This window comes from Andrena cerasifolii, chromosome 3 (assembly GCF_050908995.1).
Source record: "Andrena cerasifolii isolate SP2316 chromosome 3, iyAndCera1_principal, whole genome shotgun sequence".
Lineage (NCBI taxonomy): Eukaryota > Metazoa > Arthropoda > Insecta > Hymenoptera > Andrenidae > Andrena > Andrena cerasifolii.
The window spans coordinates 6,681,144-6,697,400 of NC_135120.1; the positions used below are offsets into that span (position 1 = coordinate 6,681,144).

At 38.0% G+C, this 16,257-nt stretch overlaps 1 protein-coding gene across 5 annotated transcripts in view; it reads right to left on the reverse strand.

Moving 5' to 3' along the window:
- Positions 1 to 16,257, reverse strand: part of LOC143366982 (arylsulfatase I) — a 29,202-nt gene that overhangs the window by 1,178 nt on the left and 11,767 nt on the right. For 3 of the 5 annotated variants that reach the window (XM_076808531.1, XM_076808530.1, XM_076808529.1), the window contains exons 2-8: positions 10,720 to 10,967; positions 7,812 to 8,042; positions 6,460 to 6,615; positions 4,572 to 4,836; positions 3,811 to 3,968; positions 2,893 to 3,028; positions 329 to 777 (exon numbers count right to left, since the gene is read on the reverse strand). In XM_076808531.1, coding sequence (XP_076664646.1) covers positions 329 to 777; positions 2,893 to 3,028; positions 3,811 to 3,968; positions 4,572 to 4,836; positions 6,460 to 6,615; positions 7,812 to 8,042; positions 10,720 to 10,956 — 1,632 coding nt within the window. In that variant the 5' untranslated portion in view covers positions 10,957 to 10,967. Of the gene's footprint in view, positions 1 to 328; positions 778 to 2,892; positions 3,029 to 3,810; positions 3,969 to 4,571; positions 4,837 to 6,459; positions 6,616 to 7,811; positions 8,043 to 10,719; positions 10,968 to 14,477; positions 14,633 to 16,257 lie in introns of those variants that run through there. The other 2 variants (XM_076808528.1, XM_076808532.1) reach the window with 2 other exon arrangements.

Here is a 16,257-nt window from a genome sequence, read left to right on the forward strand (position 1 = left end):
TGAATTTATAGAAAACTGACTAGAATAAAAGCTGCTCAATTTAAAGAAAGAAACGTAATGGAAAGATCATTCTTCTTACATTGTTTCTGATCGCGAGGAAGAAGAGATTCTTCATCGAAACTTTTTCTCGATAAAATGAACGAAACCTATTTTTAGTATTTCTTATTCACTTGTTCCTACATTACTTTGAAGCACACATAAATAACGTGATATTGGAAATTATAATTGTTAAACCATGTAGGTACTTATTTTTATCAGATATCTCCGACTGTTCTGCGGTTATTCGATGTTTAATAGATCAAGTTATAATCTATATTATTTTACAAACCTTGTCCTTCTCTTTAACGTTACACTTTATTTGCGCTTTTTGTCGCAATTCCAAGACCTTATCGGCCGTGAGCATCTTCTCCGGGAGATTCGTTTTCAAAGTGGCCTTGTCCACGTTCTTTAGATTTCTCTTTCTTCTTTTATTCAGTTCCATCGCTTGTCTGGCAGTGATGATACCGGAGATAGCGACACCCGTTTTGCTATACAGCACTGTTTTAGGGTCGTATTCAGGGGAAATACCCTCAAAGGGTTGCCCACTCGCTCCAACCCAAGCACCTCCAGTATCTGTCTGGCCGATAACGTACTTAAAGTCACCCCGCCTGATAGCCGCGTAATTGTCAAGGTCGTCGATATTGATCACTATCTCGGACCTGGAACTGATTTTGTCTGCCACTAAAGCTGGCCAGAGATCGAACCCATCGATGTTTCCAAAAGTTCTCTTATCCACTCCTGTGAAGTATAAAACTCTCGACAAAACATTTACTCCTACTAGGTACTTTCAATATTTTAATGGCGTTTAAAGTTAGCGTGATTTACTATAGTATACTCCTAAAAAAATTTAAGGGATTATCTCTACGAAACTGAAAAATGGGGGCAAGTTCCAATGACCTAAGTCCGGTAGAAATGGTTGTACCAATATCGTTAAAATATAAATACTTGGAGCAGATCGAAAGGATAATGTTAAGTCGCAGAGGGGATTAGTGACCTACGAGCCTACAGCGTATGCTATACACCGTTGGAAAGATCTCACCAAGAAGAATCGATTGATACGATTTTTAACTTCGAAATCAGAAAAATGGCCTCAAAGTTCGAGATTTTGCGGTTTTGGAACAAAAGAAACCGGTAGTCTCATCCACCAAAATCTCATCCGGCCCGACGGACCTCCTGTAGGCACCTGAGGAAAAACCGAGGGATGTAAGCGATACTCTAGCAGGCTGGGCGGCAAATGTGCCTCATGACCTTAATTTCAGGGCCGTGTTGGGCCTGCGTTTGCCCTATGGGCCCCTTTCCTATGGTGCCCAGTACGAAATCGCCAATGGATTAGTGGCCCATAGGCCAAACGCAGGCCCATCACGGCCCTGAAATGCCGTGGGGCACATTTGCCGCCCCAACCTGCTAGAGTATCGCTTGCATCCCTGAGTTTTCCCTCAGGTGCCTACCCGAGGTCCCTCGGGCCGGATGGGATTTTACTACCAGTTTCTTTTGTTCAAAACCGCAAAATCTCGAACTTTGAGGCCATTTTTCGAGGTGATCCCATCTGATCTCGAAGTTAAAAACCGTATCAATCGATTCGTCTTGGCGAGATCTTTCCAACGGTGTATAGCAGGAGTGTGGAACTTTTCCACTCTGTGAGCCGTACGAGTTGGGCCCCCAGTCAGCCGGTTCCCCCACTTATTTTTCTCCAGGCGTGAGAACCCAACAGGGAGAGAGTGCGGCACCCGGAGGAGAAATTCATCACAGTGAAGTAGGTGTGGAGGGGGCCGTTCTCCTACGGCTCTACGGAGCAGGCGAAGAGGAGAGGGAGCCACTGCGGCTCGCGAGCCGCTAGTTCGACACCCCTGTTTTACACATTTACAAAAAGTTTTGTTAAAATCAAAAGTATCGAGTTGGGAACGTTTCCTTGTAAGTACCCCGTTTGCATGCGTGCTGGTCGGGACTAAGCGTTTGCATAGAAATGTGGAAGGGAAAGTACCTAGTTACGAGTAGCATATCATTATTTTACACATGGCTGAGTCTTTACAAATCACAATTTTCAAATTTTTCATTAAACTTTTATGAGAATGTTGCCGCTGGAGTGGTAATATGTATTCTCTCGATAAAAATGAATTTAAACACGACGTAAGTGGGGCTCTCCAGACCCACTTTCCAGCGCGTGAATTACACACTAAATTCATACATACTTATAATCCAAAATAGACCGAATTACGTCGTGTTTGAACTCTTTTTTTATCGGCAATACTCTCGTGAAGATCTATGCAAAATGTAAACATTTTAACTTTTTTTGTGCGGATATACAGGCGGAAATTCGGGAACAGATGGTAGAAAATGAAATTGACGATTCTATGTGACACGCTAAGACAAAGATCAAAAGTGAAGACGTTGCAGTGGAGGCTTCGTCTTTTAGTTATTAATGTTTGCAAGTTGGTACGCTTGAAGAACGACAATCCGGGGATTACCGGTGCGCATTGCGTAGGTCAGTACAGACCTTGTACAGTCGCCGCCAAAAAACAACGACGCATGGACCGAGTTTATGTTTACTTCTACGAGGTAAGCTGATATCTGTGCGTCCTTGTTTTTCGACGGCGACTTACGCGCCTCAACTGTCGCAACGCGAACTACAGATAGCCGAATTGCCGTTCTTCAGGCGTTCCCTACTTGAATTTTCAAACAATAATAACGAAGAAACGAAACCTTCACCGCAATTTCGTTACTCTTGATTTTCGTCTTATTTTGCCACGTAAAATTACCCGTTTTATTTTCTATTATCTGTGATAACATGCTTGATAAAGCATCCTGTATGTACTCTTTTAAAATGAATGGTTCCTTTTTAAATTTATAACCGACCTGCTGCAGACAGCAACGTAGGAAGCCAATCAGACACGAACATCATCTGATTTGAAACTCTTCTTTGTTTCTTGATCAATGGACTCCAGATAGCCGCTACTCCTCTAGTTCCACCTTCCCACGGACTGTCTTTTATCTGCAAAATTATAAAAACTTCAGGTATAATACCTGTATACGATCTCCTAGTAGCACAAAATGTTGGTTAAATATTTTTTCCAAATATTAAACAAATTTTTTTTTGGCCACACTTTTTAATATGACAAAAATGTTGATTTTCAAATATTATATACACATACTGAAAATGTGAAATAAACGTTTTGAAAATATGAACTAAATATTCGTGGAATATAAAAGAAATATTCAGAAAATATAAAGCAAATATTCTGGAAATGTGAAAATAATATTCAGAGTTCCAAAATAAATATTCAGGAAATGTAAAATATATATTTAAAAAATGTAAAGTAAATATTCAGAAACTGTGAAATAAATATTCAGGAAATGTGAACTAAATATTTAGGAAATGTAAAGTAAATATTCAGAAAATATGAAATAAATGTTTACTTTATATTTGAAAAAATATATTGTTTCTAATATTAAATAATTTTTTTTTTATTTCGACAAAACTATTTTTTTCATAATATAAAATGAATATTTCTCGAACATTTGAAAAAAAATATTTTGTTTCTAATATTAAATAAATATTTTATTTATATTTGGACAAAAATATTTTTTCTAATATAAACTGAATATTTCCAGTACATTTGAAAAAAAATATTTGCTTCTTAATCTAGAATAAATATTGTATGTATATTTAAATATCAAAAGGAGATTGAACCTCTTTTTAATATTGGATGTATGTGTAATCAATATTTTGTGCTACTAGGGTAGATTCCTATAAAATATGCAAAGTGGACTTACGCCTCTAAGGGGATAATTGCTGCCCTGATTGCTCAGAACACCTTCGGTCGGTGCACCATTGTCACTCATGAAAAGCACTATAGCGTTCTCCAGCATTTCACGGCTTCTCAGGGCGTCCATCACTTCACCCACACTCTGATCCAACTTCGAAACAACGGCTGCAAATAGATAGGCTTGAGCGTTTCAACGCGGTCTTTATTTTCTACATTACAATATTTCTCAGAAATTACGTTCATATTCATGCTTCTCGGTGTAAAATGAATTTTAACCTGTTGATCAGACCGTTCCTCGACCACAAACATCCCTTATGTTTTAACATGTACTTTGGGAGATGAACAAACTCGCACTAACTCGTTCTAACAACCGAAAATGTTGCAATTTCTAAAGATACGATTTACTAAAGTACTTTCTGCCTGCGCAGGAGTGTGATTAAGTATTTTCGCGATTAATTAATTCGTTCCGCTCAAAGCGAAGAGGAGGCATTTTTAGGTGACGAGATAACTCGTCTTCCTCGGTTAACGAGTTAAGATATCTTTTACTTGATTGGAGATGTTGGAACAATTGGAAAACTGTGCAAACGATAGAAGACTCTTGTTTGTTGTAGTTATGTTATAGAATAAACAACGTATGAAAAATGAAAAAAATCGTATGTATTGTACATATAATGTAGGTATAGGATTTCTACTGAAGATCCAATATGAGTAGTACCAGTAGCTTTCAAGGTTTTCGCTACCTCATTTGCATAGAAATTTAGCATTTACCAGCTTGAATTCTCCTTTCAGGATTGCGGATATACGCAAACTTAGCGATCTCTTCCTCGGGTGCGCGCAGAAGCTGATTTTCGTTTCCTTTATGGGGCGCAAGATGAGCCAAGTACAAAAACAGTGGTTGTTTCGTGTCATGCTCTCTGATCGACTGTACCGCTTCAGCTGTGAAGAGATCTGTTGAATACTTCCCCATAGTATCCCAAGCGACTGTGAAATTCCGTCTCATATCGAAGCCACTAAACTCACTGAATTGTGGATCCTAGAAAGTGCCACTTTCAGACTAAAAACATCGATTTATACAGCATGTATACGGCATTCTAAATAAAACTCGATAATGAGCGATTTTTTTGTACAAAAATAAGTGAAAAATACGGAATAACCTTCTTTTATCTCAGACTGTTTCTAGGGAAAATGAGTTAAAAAATCTAGAGGATCGTAGTGCACTTTTTGAAAATATTGTGGGAAAACATTATGAAATAGGAAGGTTGGAGAAAGTGTGAAAAACGTTAATTTTTATTTATTCTATTCGCTAAGAAATTGTCGAAGTTCGAGAAGCTGTTGTACAGGGTGTTCGACTACTGCTTCGCATATGAATATAGCTCACGTAGCTGCGTAGCTCTTGATATTAATTTACGTGGGTTTACGTGGAAACAACTTATGGTTGGTTTAAGTGTAGGTATTTATTACGCATTATTAGTTTTAACTATCTGAGTGCGTGTACATTTAATTTTCTTTGTGACATGTTTTAGTCTTCGAGCATACATACATGGAGGTCTCATTGCCTAAGGTTGACTGCCTCGAGACCGTCGCCAACATGGTGCGAGAGAGAAACACATGTTCCAACTGGTGTGTGAGAGAGAAATATAGAGGTCCCAATCGACCGTAATGCGCATGCGCCGATATCGTGCGAGAGAGAAACACATGTTCCAACTGGTGTGTGAGAGAGAAATATAGAGGTCCCAATCGACCGTAATGCGCATGCGCCGATATCGTGCGAGAGAGAAACACATGGTCCAACTGGTGTGTGAGAGAGAAATATAGAGGTCCCAATCGACCGTAATGCGCATGCGCCGATATCGTGCGAGAGAGAAAGACATGTTCCAACTGGTGTGTGAGAGAGAAATATAGAGGTCCCAATCGACCGTAATGCGCATGCGCCGATATCGTGCGAGAGAGAAACACATGGTCCAACTGGTGTGTGAGAGAGAAGTATAGAGGTCCCAATCGACCGTAATGCGCATGCGCCGATATCTTGCGTGAGGGAAAGACATGTGCGAGCGAGAGAAGTATAGAGTCCTAATCGCCGTCCTTCTCTCGCTCGCACGATATCGGCGCATGCGCATTACGGTCGACTGGGACCTCTATACTTCTCTCGCTCGCACATGTCTTTCTCTCTCGCACCATGTTGGCGACAGTTTCCAGCTTCCAATGAGACCTCCATGTGTATATGCTCTAAGGTTTTAGCGCAGGGAATCTGACATTTTTCGTTTGTGTAATGTGATTCTGTGTTTCGTTCGCGTATGTGTATCGATAAACCAATGGAATACAGTGGATACAATGGAAATAATGTAATTCAGCGATACTCTTAAATTTTGGATGAAGTGTCGTAGAATCGTGTGGCCATGTTATGTGTCGTAAATGTCGTAGCTTCACTGAGGTGAGTGACCCCGTGTCACACTGGCTTTGACTACCAAAAAGGAAATTTTTTCCACGTTTTTAACTTATTTTTATAAAAAAATCGCTGCTCTCTTGATTGTACGCATTGCGAATTTATCTATATCTTGTACAATGCCTGAATGTTCATATTATAGGTACATTTGCAATGTGCAATTTAAAATTGATTGGACCAATCTTACATGAGATTAGTTTATGGCATATTTACCAGTTCCTGAGTGATGTGTGTATAGTAATCTTGAAGACCATTCCAGTAACCAAAATGGGAGTCAAATCCACGATACGTCGGGGTGTACTCTTTTCTGAAGTATCCTAGATGCCATTTGCCCACAGCGAGAGTCCTGTAGCCTACTTCCTTCAAGTACTGTAAGGATAGTTTTGTTCGAGGGAATTCATATTTCGCAGTCCTACGTACAGGGTCAGCGTTTTATCCTGCAACCCGCGCTCGCGCGAACAGGTGAAATGGCAACAGCGCCTCACGGACGCATTCCACTACAACCATGCACCGTCCCGGCGTTCGGAGAGCTGCCAGCGACCGCTGGACAGCAGTGATGCCCGAGCTTCGAGAATCTTGGGATGGTCTCTTTCAAATTAACGTCGCAAAGTACTATTCAGAATTTTCCGGCTCGGGTTGAATTGGGGCCTGTTTCGTATAACTTTTGAACTATGAGAGATATTGGAATGCAATTTGCGCCGAAAAATGAGAAACAATTATTTCCTCTTGCATAGTTGTAGCGGAAGGCTTCCGTGAGGCGCTGTTGCCATTTTACAAATTCGCGCAAGCCCGGGTTGCAGGATAAAACGCTGACTCTGTATAGGGGCAGTGATGTCAGAATCGTGGGACGTGGGACAAATGCTTACCCCCACTATGACCTACCGTCGTCCCCCACTTTCTTCCCAACGCACTGCGCACAAGCATATCCCTACCCCTGTCCGTGTACTCGGCAGCCCAACAGGCAACGCACACGGACGGGAGTAGGAATATGCTTGTGTGTGTTGAATTATTATAATTATTAAAAGGCAAAAATGATTCAACATTCAGGGAAACCTGAATATAGTAAAAGATAATGATACGTCTGTAGAGCGTTTTTTTGTTTCAATATCTGGCAACGGTGATAAAACAGTCCGTTGTTAGAGAAGAGCTCACTTCTGTTCGGTATACCGTCATAGAAAGACATTCTTTCCTAGCCGTTAAATAAAATTAAAATATCAAACTAAAAGGCTCATTTATTTGATAACCAATTTCCAATAGTGTGCAGGGCGACGGGAAGAAAGTAAGGGACGACAGTACGTTATGACGGGGGGTAAGCATTTGTCCCACGTCCCACGATTTTGGCATCATTGTATAGGGGGTTCTGTAACTACCGGTAAACCTTTTGTAATTCGACCAATTTTACTAAACTCGAAGAAAATACAATAATCCAAAAATCGATTTGTCGAACCTTCTAAACCAGAATACCCCCTTGATATAAGTATTTCAGAAAATACATATGTGTACACATGTACTGAGATATGTTTAGAATAATTCAGTCGCGTGATACCATCCATTTGGAAACGTACCTCAGGCAGCAGCTTCTCGTTCAGCGGAAGCCCGCGCGGTTCAGCTGGGAGAATAACCGAGTGTTGCATGCCAAGATGAATTGGATTTTTTCCTGTCATTAGGGCGGATCTGCTTGGCGTGCACAACGCGGGAACGTAATGACTATTTAAGATGATACCGTTGTACGCAAGGGCATCGATGTTCGGCGTGGGGATTTGGTCAGATCCGTGAAAGCTCACGTCGTTCCATCCCTGTGCACAATTTTATAATTACGTTGCTTCGTTAGACTCATATCCGATACGATAATACCATCATACAGGATGGGTTATGGATTTGGGATAGGCCAACACTCTTGTTTTATTGAAGATAAAAAAAGTGAGGGTGAAGAGTGATACATAGCTAGGGTAAATGTTCCAATTACTGCCAGTGTCCCTATTACTGCCACTTCATTTATTTTACTTAATAAACACGCAATGTGTAAAGAATAGTGTAAAAAAGAATTTATCGTAAAATTGGGACTGTTCTTCTTATTATTATAGTACATTCTTTATATGTCTATTTTTTATACATTACGTTTTTTTTTAAGTGAAATAAATAAAGTGGCAGTAATAGGGACACTAACAGTAAATGGGACATCTATAGTGCCTCTACGAGCTATAGTGACTTAGGTGTGAGGTACCCAACGGGGTCTTAACCGATACCCTGCTGGGTACCCCGCTAAACGTGCCCCCACTACTACCTCTTGCAGGACTGTGTTTAGGGAAGACCAGGACAAAACCTGGGCCCTAAAGGGTAAAATAAGTTATTAATATAAAATAATTTATATTGCTACTGTTCTAATGCAGTACATACACCTTACTGAAATGGATTTGTATTTAATATGTGCTGACAATGAGATAATTTTTAATAGCCAGTAGCAAAGCTTAATTGGTGTCTTTTAATAATGATAAACAGTATCTTTAATTTCTATTTTATTTTATTAAAATCGAAAATGTAACACTTCATCTATAGGGCCCCGGTTTTGTCCTAATCCTCCCAAACACAGTCCTGCAAGAGGTAGTAGGGGGTCACGTTTAGCGGCCCATACCCAGCAGGATATCGGTTAAGACCCCGCTGAGTGACCTCACACCTAAGTCACTATAGCTCGTAGAGGCACTATACCCTACAGTATTTTCTCGTTACGGGCTCGGTTTGGTGTAGGTACACGATACGGACTTTTCGCTATCCCCACCACTTCTGTCTCACTGTTGTCCAGCGAAGGCGAGAGCGAGATGGAACGAGAGCGAGCGAGAGGCACTGAAAGCGAGCGAGGACGGTACGAGACAAAGACGACGCGTTGATGTTTTGTCTCGCTCCGTCTTTCATACGCCTGATACTCTGTCCTTTGTCTGCGCGACGGGCGTGCGCGATGGTCGCGAGCGCTTACCGTGAGGCGGGCCTGCGTTAAGATTTTGCGAAGCGGTTTTCGTGCTCACGGTAAGCGCTTGCGACCATCGCGCACGCTCGCCGCGCACGCAGTGTTCCTTCTCGCTCCCCACTTCGGCCAGAAAGAAGCGAGAAACGAACACTCGGAATTAGGGGTCCGTTCACGATATAGGCTCAACGCCGGCCCCAACCAGCGAGCCGGTAACGAGGAAATACTGTATATCTTTTCCGAAAAAATTCCCGCGATTGTGGTTTTTTCAAATCTGTGGCCCCTTAAGGGGGAACACCACTGTGACGGCCGGGGAAGTAAGCCGTTTTTAACAATTTTTTTCCAGGAATAATTTACAATTTTCATATAAAGTTTTTATTACCTTCTTTTAGTACAATGTCTTAAGAGACTATAGAAAAATGAATCCCCATAAATAACTTCAAAAAAGTAAAAAAATTACGCCAAGTACATGAAAAAGTCGAGGACGGAAAATAGTATTATCAAATAAATCACAACAAAAACATAGAAGATGATAATAATTACAATAGAGGAAAAGATGTGAAATTAAAATGAGCTGCAAGTATATAAAGGTGCATTCCAGCAGGGTGCAAAGGCGACACTGTGTAACACAATGTAAGATTCGGTCAAATACTTGGCGTGGCCAGGCAAGGTCAAGGTGTCGATGAATAAGAATTATTCAAAAAATCGAAAGCAATTTGTTGCTCCGTTTTTACACAGAAAAGTGGTCGCTTTCAACTGGTGTAAATGGAATCTGTGTGAAAAATTTCATCCTCCCCGTGGAACATCGCAAAGTTGAAGAAAATTTTTTAAAATTGATTAAGTGTTCTTTATATCGCTATACCTTTGCCGAAAAGCATAAGGTGAATGTCCCAATTTCTGCTCATGTCCCCATTTCTGCTAATTTTTAGAAAAATATATGAAGTGCAGTTAGTGTGTAGCTATTTTTCGTTTTTTTTTTTCATTTAAATATCTTAAGTAGTAACTGAGAAAAAAAATAATAACGTTAAGGGCGTTTACCCCCGTATTATCCTTAAACAGGGGGGTAGCGATCTAAAACTTTACATAATGGTGTTTCAGGCAAGGAGCATTGTTTAAAAAATAACAAGTCCAAGAAGCGGCACGAGGGTAGTTTGCCCATGCTTACCCTGCTAGACCCTTTAACTTATCTTGAAGAGATAATTCTCTTCCTGTATTAGATTTCCGTATTTCGTCGCGATAATTTCGAGGAAATTGCTAGCATTGAAACCATGCTCCCTCTCTCTCTCTCTCTCTCTCTCTCTCTCTCTCTCTCTCTCTCTCTCTCTCCCTCTCTCGCATCCCACGCAGTTGATGCCTATAATAAAAAATTTTCTCTAATCTTCTATCTTCTACTCTACAAATTCTGTAGGATATTTCTCGAGAAGAAACCCTACTTCCAAATGATTTTTAAATCCTAAATGTTCGAAGGCTTATTGTATAACGTATTGCATAAGAAACATAAGATACTCGCTCACCATATCGTCAGCAAGAATAATGATGATATGAGGTCTCCGTTTGCCTTGCTGAGGATAACGATATGCGTTGTCTTCAAAATTCGCATTTTCGTTCCTGAATTTGACAAACGCTGGGAAATTTGCCTTCGACGTTTGCGAGGATCCAAGCGATGAGAAGAAGAACGCAATTACTCTCATTAGCAGGAATTCTGAAAGACATAGCACGGAAAACAGCCGTGCTATCAGTCTGACATTCATCTCGGAACTGCCTGCAAAAACAGACACAAAATTAAATAATGATAATGTAGCATGTACCTTTATGCTATTAACTCAGATTGATTTATTATGACTGATTATGTTGGAATGTTTGACAATTATGTGGTACGTCAAAATTTCATTTATTCGATTCTTTAGTTCCACTTTTAATTGCACGATAAATTCTTGCACACGTACTTTCGTAATTTCGAGAAAGTTGAAGTATAGTGACCAATGATCTTTCAATAGGATACCAAGCATAAATTTGCTTCTTACGAATTATTAATCATGTGACAGACATGGATCTCTTCTGCCGAGATGATTTTTTTTAGTGTTCACGTAGTCAAACACTGTAACTATAAACTATATCGTGTAGCTACTGTGGTGTCTTGCGAAGATAACTGTGAAATTTTGGAGTTAAACTAAATTTTCATTTAAATAATTTAAGTTAGTAGTTGTAGCTTGAGGAACACCCAAATAGAGCTGCCCAGAGCGACAAATTTGGGGGCGGCAAAATTAATGGAAAGAGAAAATTAAAGTCAATAAAAACCAATAAAACAGTAAAACTTTTTGAAGAAGCGGTAAAGCAGTAGGTAATACATGTTTGAATTTAGTATCAAACTCGTATTCTTTTTGTTACTGCTTTTTTATAAATATTACATTTTTTTTATAAAATTAAAAGCCTTTTGGTATTCAACAAATACCTACCATAAATTCCACTCACTGTCAAAAACTATATTTTAGAATAATTAGTTATAATTAAATATAAAGGTCGGCAAAAATTATTTTTGCCCAGAGCGGCGAAAGAACTAGATCGGGCTCGATATTACAGACGATAATAATCAAACTGTAATCACTGTAAAAGATTATAGTTTTTGTAATAGGATGTCACCTCCTAGACGCGTTTTCTTTTTTAATGCTATCGAACTTGACATGTAAGAGCTGTTGTATGCCAGTACCTAATTCTCAAAATATTACGGGTTAATGACTAATCGATTTCAGTAAGAAATGGCTGCAAACATTTCCAACTTGTCAGATGGATTTCGTTACAATTTACACGGTTTAAGTGGGTATTGTAGTTTAGACACTCGTTTTTGAAGATGATATTTGGAAATTAATTCTGGAAAACCTATCGCGCCTACAGGGCAGGAGTTTTGCACACGTATTTACTAGTGTTTGAACTATCAACACAAATTTTTGGAATGCATTATATTGAAATTTGTACAAGTTACACGCCGAAGCCCAGATCATGTCATCAAAAACCGGCCCCATCGGGCGCACGAATTGCGACCGTCCTAGTCATCTGAAACGAAAGTACCGAAGATTTCTTTAAACTATATGAGTGTGGTTATCGCCCGAACTAGATGTAACCAAGTCCGGACATTGTTACCGAAATCGCAGCTGTTTAAAAATTTATATTTGATTTTTTCGACTTTTCTTGAGCTAAAACAAGGTGTGGGGGAGGTTGTATTAAAACTATTGATATAATTCTAGTTCGGGCTATACGTACACATTCACTTTGAATGTGTGTAAAATTTTAGCTCAATCGGTCCAGTAGTTTTTGAGAAAATTGTGCGCCCGATTTAAAAAAATTCTTTCGAGAGAAACGCGTTTAAAGTTTTTCATGAAGTTACGGTAGATAATGACTAATTTCTGTAACTTATCCCTAATCTGCTATACCAGGACCGTAGAGGAAACCTTCGTCAGCTTAAAAAAAATCATGTTGGGCAGCTCTCTCTTCTCTGCTGGCAATCATAGCCTCTTTAGATACAAGGGTCGAGGGACCCATTACGTGCCACGCTGCTGCCTTAAGGGGTTATGCCTAGTCAGGCGGTCGGAAAGAGCCGAATATTTGTGAATTTTTTTTGAAGAAGCGAAAGCCTATATTTTTACAGAACTTTTTGCGCTTAAAAGAGCAACATTTAAAGAATATTTGGTAATTTTTTCGTAGAAAAATATTTACGTTTATAATAAAATAACATGCGACATCCAAGAAGCATTTTTAAAAATTTGCTTTCGCGGTGAGCATTGCCATTCGGAACCAGATTATTTAAAATCAAAAAACAAAAAAGATTTCGTTAGTATATTAATGTATCCTTAGGTTGACGGAGAGAATTTTCCGAAATATTAAGTTAAAACAACATGGCAGCTTTTTAAAGTTGAAATCCTGATTTTTTCCTGCAAAAATTACGCGAAAAAATCAGGATTTCAACTTTAAATAGCTGCCATGTTGTTTTAACTTAATATTTCGGAAAATTCTCTCCGTCAACCTCAGGATACATTAATATACTAACGAAATCTTTTTTGTTGTTCGATTTTAAATAATCTGGTTCCGAATGGCAGTGCTCAGCGCAAAACCAAATTTTTAAAAATGCTTCTTGGATGTCGCTTGTTATTTTATTATAAACGTAAATATTTTTCTACGAAAAAATTACCAAATATTCTTTAAATGTTGCTCTTTTAAGCGCAAAAAGTTCTGTAAAAATATACGCTTTCGCTTCTTCAAAGAAAATTCACAAATATTCGCCTCTTTTCGACCGCCTGACTAGGCATAACCCCTTAAGGGGTAACACCACTGTGACGGCCGGAAAAGTAAGTCATTTTTAAGAATTTTTTTCGGGAATAATTTACAGTTTTTAAAACAAATTGTTATTACCTACCTTTAGTACGCTGTCTTAAGAGAATATACACAAAAAAATAAATAGAAAAACATCCATAAATTTTAATATATTAATTAATCTTCTAGACCCCCCACGCGAGCTGGTCGAAGATGTAACTATGGAACAGCAGGTCCGAAATTAAATTTCATTTTTTTTATAAACTATATGAGTACAGTTTCCGTTGTACGTACGGATTCTTTGATTGCAAACAAATTTTTTTAAATACGCGCGAAGAGCTGTCTATCTTATTCGCGGATTTTCGAAACTTTCCTTCTAAGGCACACCATTTTTACAAAAATAATTTGTTTAAGAAATCGGTACGTACAACGGAAACTACACTCATATAGTTTATAAAAAAAAAGGAATTTGATTTCGGACCTGCTGTTCCATAGTTACACCTTCGACCAGCTCGCGTGGGGGGGGTCTAGAAGATTAATTAATATATTAAAATTTACGGATGTTTTACGCTAACCAATTTGATATTCTATTTTCGTATTACAATTATTTATATTAACATTGAATTTTTTAAAATATATATTCATGATGTTAAAAATTATTATTATTATTTCTATAGTATCAAACTACTTTATATTCATCGTTTATTACTCAACTCTAATTTGACTAACATAGTTGGTCAGGAGCTACCTTAAAACCCGTTTAAATTTCAACGAATTTCGCCAAACAATGATTAGATATTACCAATCATTAGCAACTTGAAATATTTAAGAAATTATCAACATTTATCAATTTCTACATCTCAAGTCGGAGCGCAATTGACCACCCGGTGCTCGTAAAAATATCCCGATTCGCGTATAAGTTGCACGCGGTGAAAGAAATGCGTCGTTGAATAGAAATGTTCCTTACATTGGTGAAGCAAGAGAAGGACGATCAGCGTGTACCATATTATTCCCAGTAGGTCCTGCATTTTTTGCGTTTACGACCGAGAAACATCTTTCCTCGGATAGAAGCGAAAAAGATCAGCTGCTCAGCTCCCCTGCGGCAACGCGAGAACCGACTGACTGGCAAACTCGAGATGCGTTGGTCTATTATCACTTTGGATTTTCCGCAGGGGCGGGGGCGGGGAGCGAAGGGAGGATCTGGAGCATAACGAAAGTGCTCTTCTGGAGGAGGAGGAAGACGGAGCGGAACGCGCAAAGTTCCAGCGATACCAGCGGTTGCCGGTAGCACGCGCGAAGAGAACCATTTATTGGTATTTGTCGAAGAGACTGACGTTCCGGGCGGAAAAGATATTCGATGCCAAGCAGTTGAGAAGAAATCTTTATTGGGAAAGTAAAAATTCTGTTTATACGATAATGTGTCCTTTGGATAGAATTTCTCTTGACTGATGTAGAATTCTGATTGCAGGAAAGTTTATTTAGTATGTACACTTTGTAAAGAACAATACCACTTTTTGGTCGATTTCGGACCACAGTGGAAAAGAAGAATAATTGTTATAGGACATGCATCTGTATGTTCCTAGCAATCCGGGGGTATAATTAATTATTTAAGCCATAACGTGATGGTTAAGGGTTGTCAGGGCCGTTCCTGGGTTTTGGCCGCTCAGGTACAAAAACAATAATGCCGCCCTTATTGATTCAATATTCGTTAATTAAGAGTTTAATATGCAGTGTTTAATTTTATATCTATACATACATAATTTTAAACAGTTATCATGCAAAAGAGTTTCGATTATTATTCTTATTAATAAAAAATTTAACATATAATAAATGACCTGCAGCAGCTCCTAGGTTTGGCCGCCCAGGTGCGGGGGCACCTTCTGCACCCCCGCCAGGAACGGCCCTGAGGGTTGCAATAAATTCTAAGAGAAATGAAAGAAATGTTATAATAATCAGATGTGTGTATTAGGGCTGAGCGGGAAATTTAAATTTGAAATTTCTGTTGGCCTGGGTGCGAGATAGTTGTTTTTTGATTAACCAAATACAACTGTCAAAAAATTTGGAAAAATATTCTTGCCTGCAGGTTCCTTTTTCTCTTAAAAATTATTATATGATTATATAATTATATGATTATATGATTATATAATTATATGATTATATGATTATATGATTATATGATTATATGATTATATGATTATATGATTATATGATTATATGATTATATGATTATATGATTATATGATTATATGATTATATGATTATATAATTATATGATTATATGATTATATGATTATATGATTATATGATTATATGAATATATGATTATATGATTATATGATTATATGATTATATGATTATATGACTATATGATTATGATTATATGATTATATGATTATATGATTATATGATTATATGATTATATGATTATATGATTATATGATTATATGATTATATGATTATATGACTATATGACTATATGATTATGATTATATGATTATATGATTATATGATTATATGATTATATGATTATATGATTATATGATTATATGATTATATGATTATATGATTATATGATTATATGATTATATGATTATATGATTATATGATTATATGATTATATGATTATATGATTATATGATTATATGATTATATGATTATATGATTATATGATTATATGATATGAAGTTACTCGATATCTCCAATATTATTTTCGACAGTAACGCAATAAGTATTTATTGTAAAAGTAC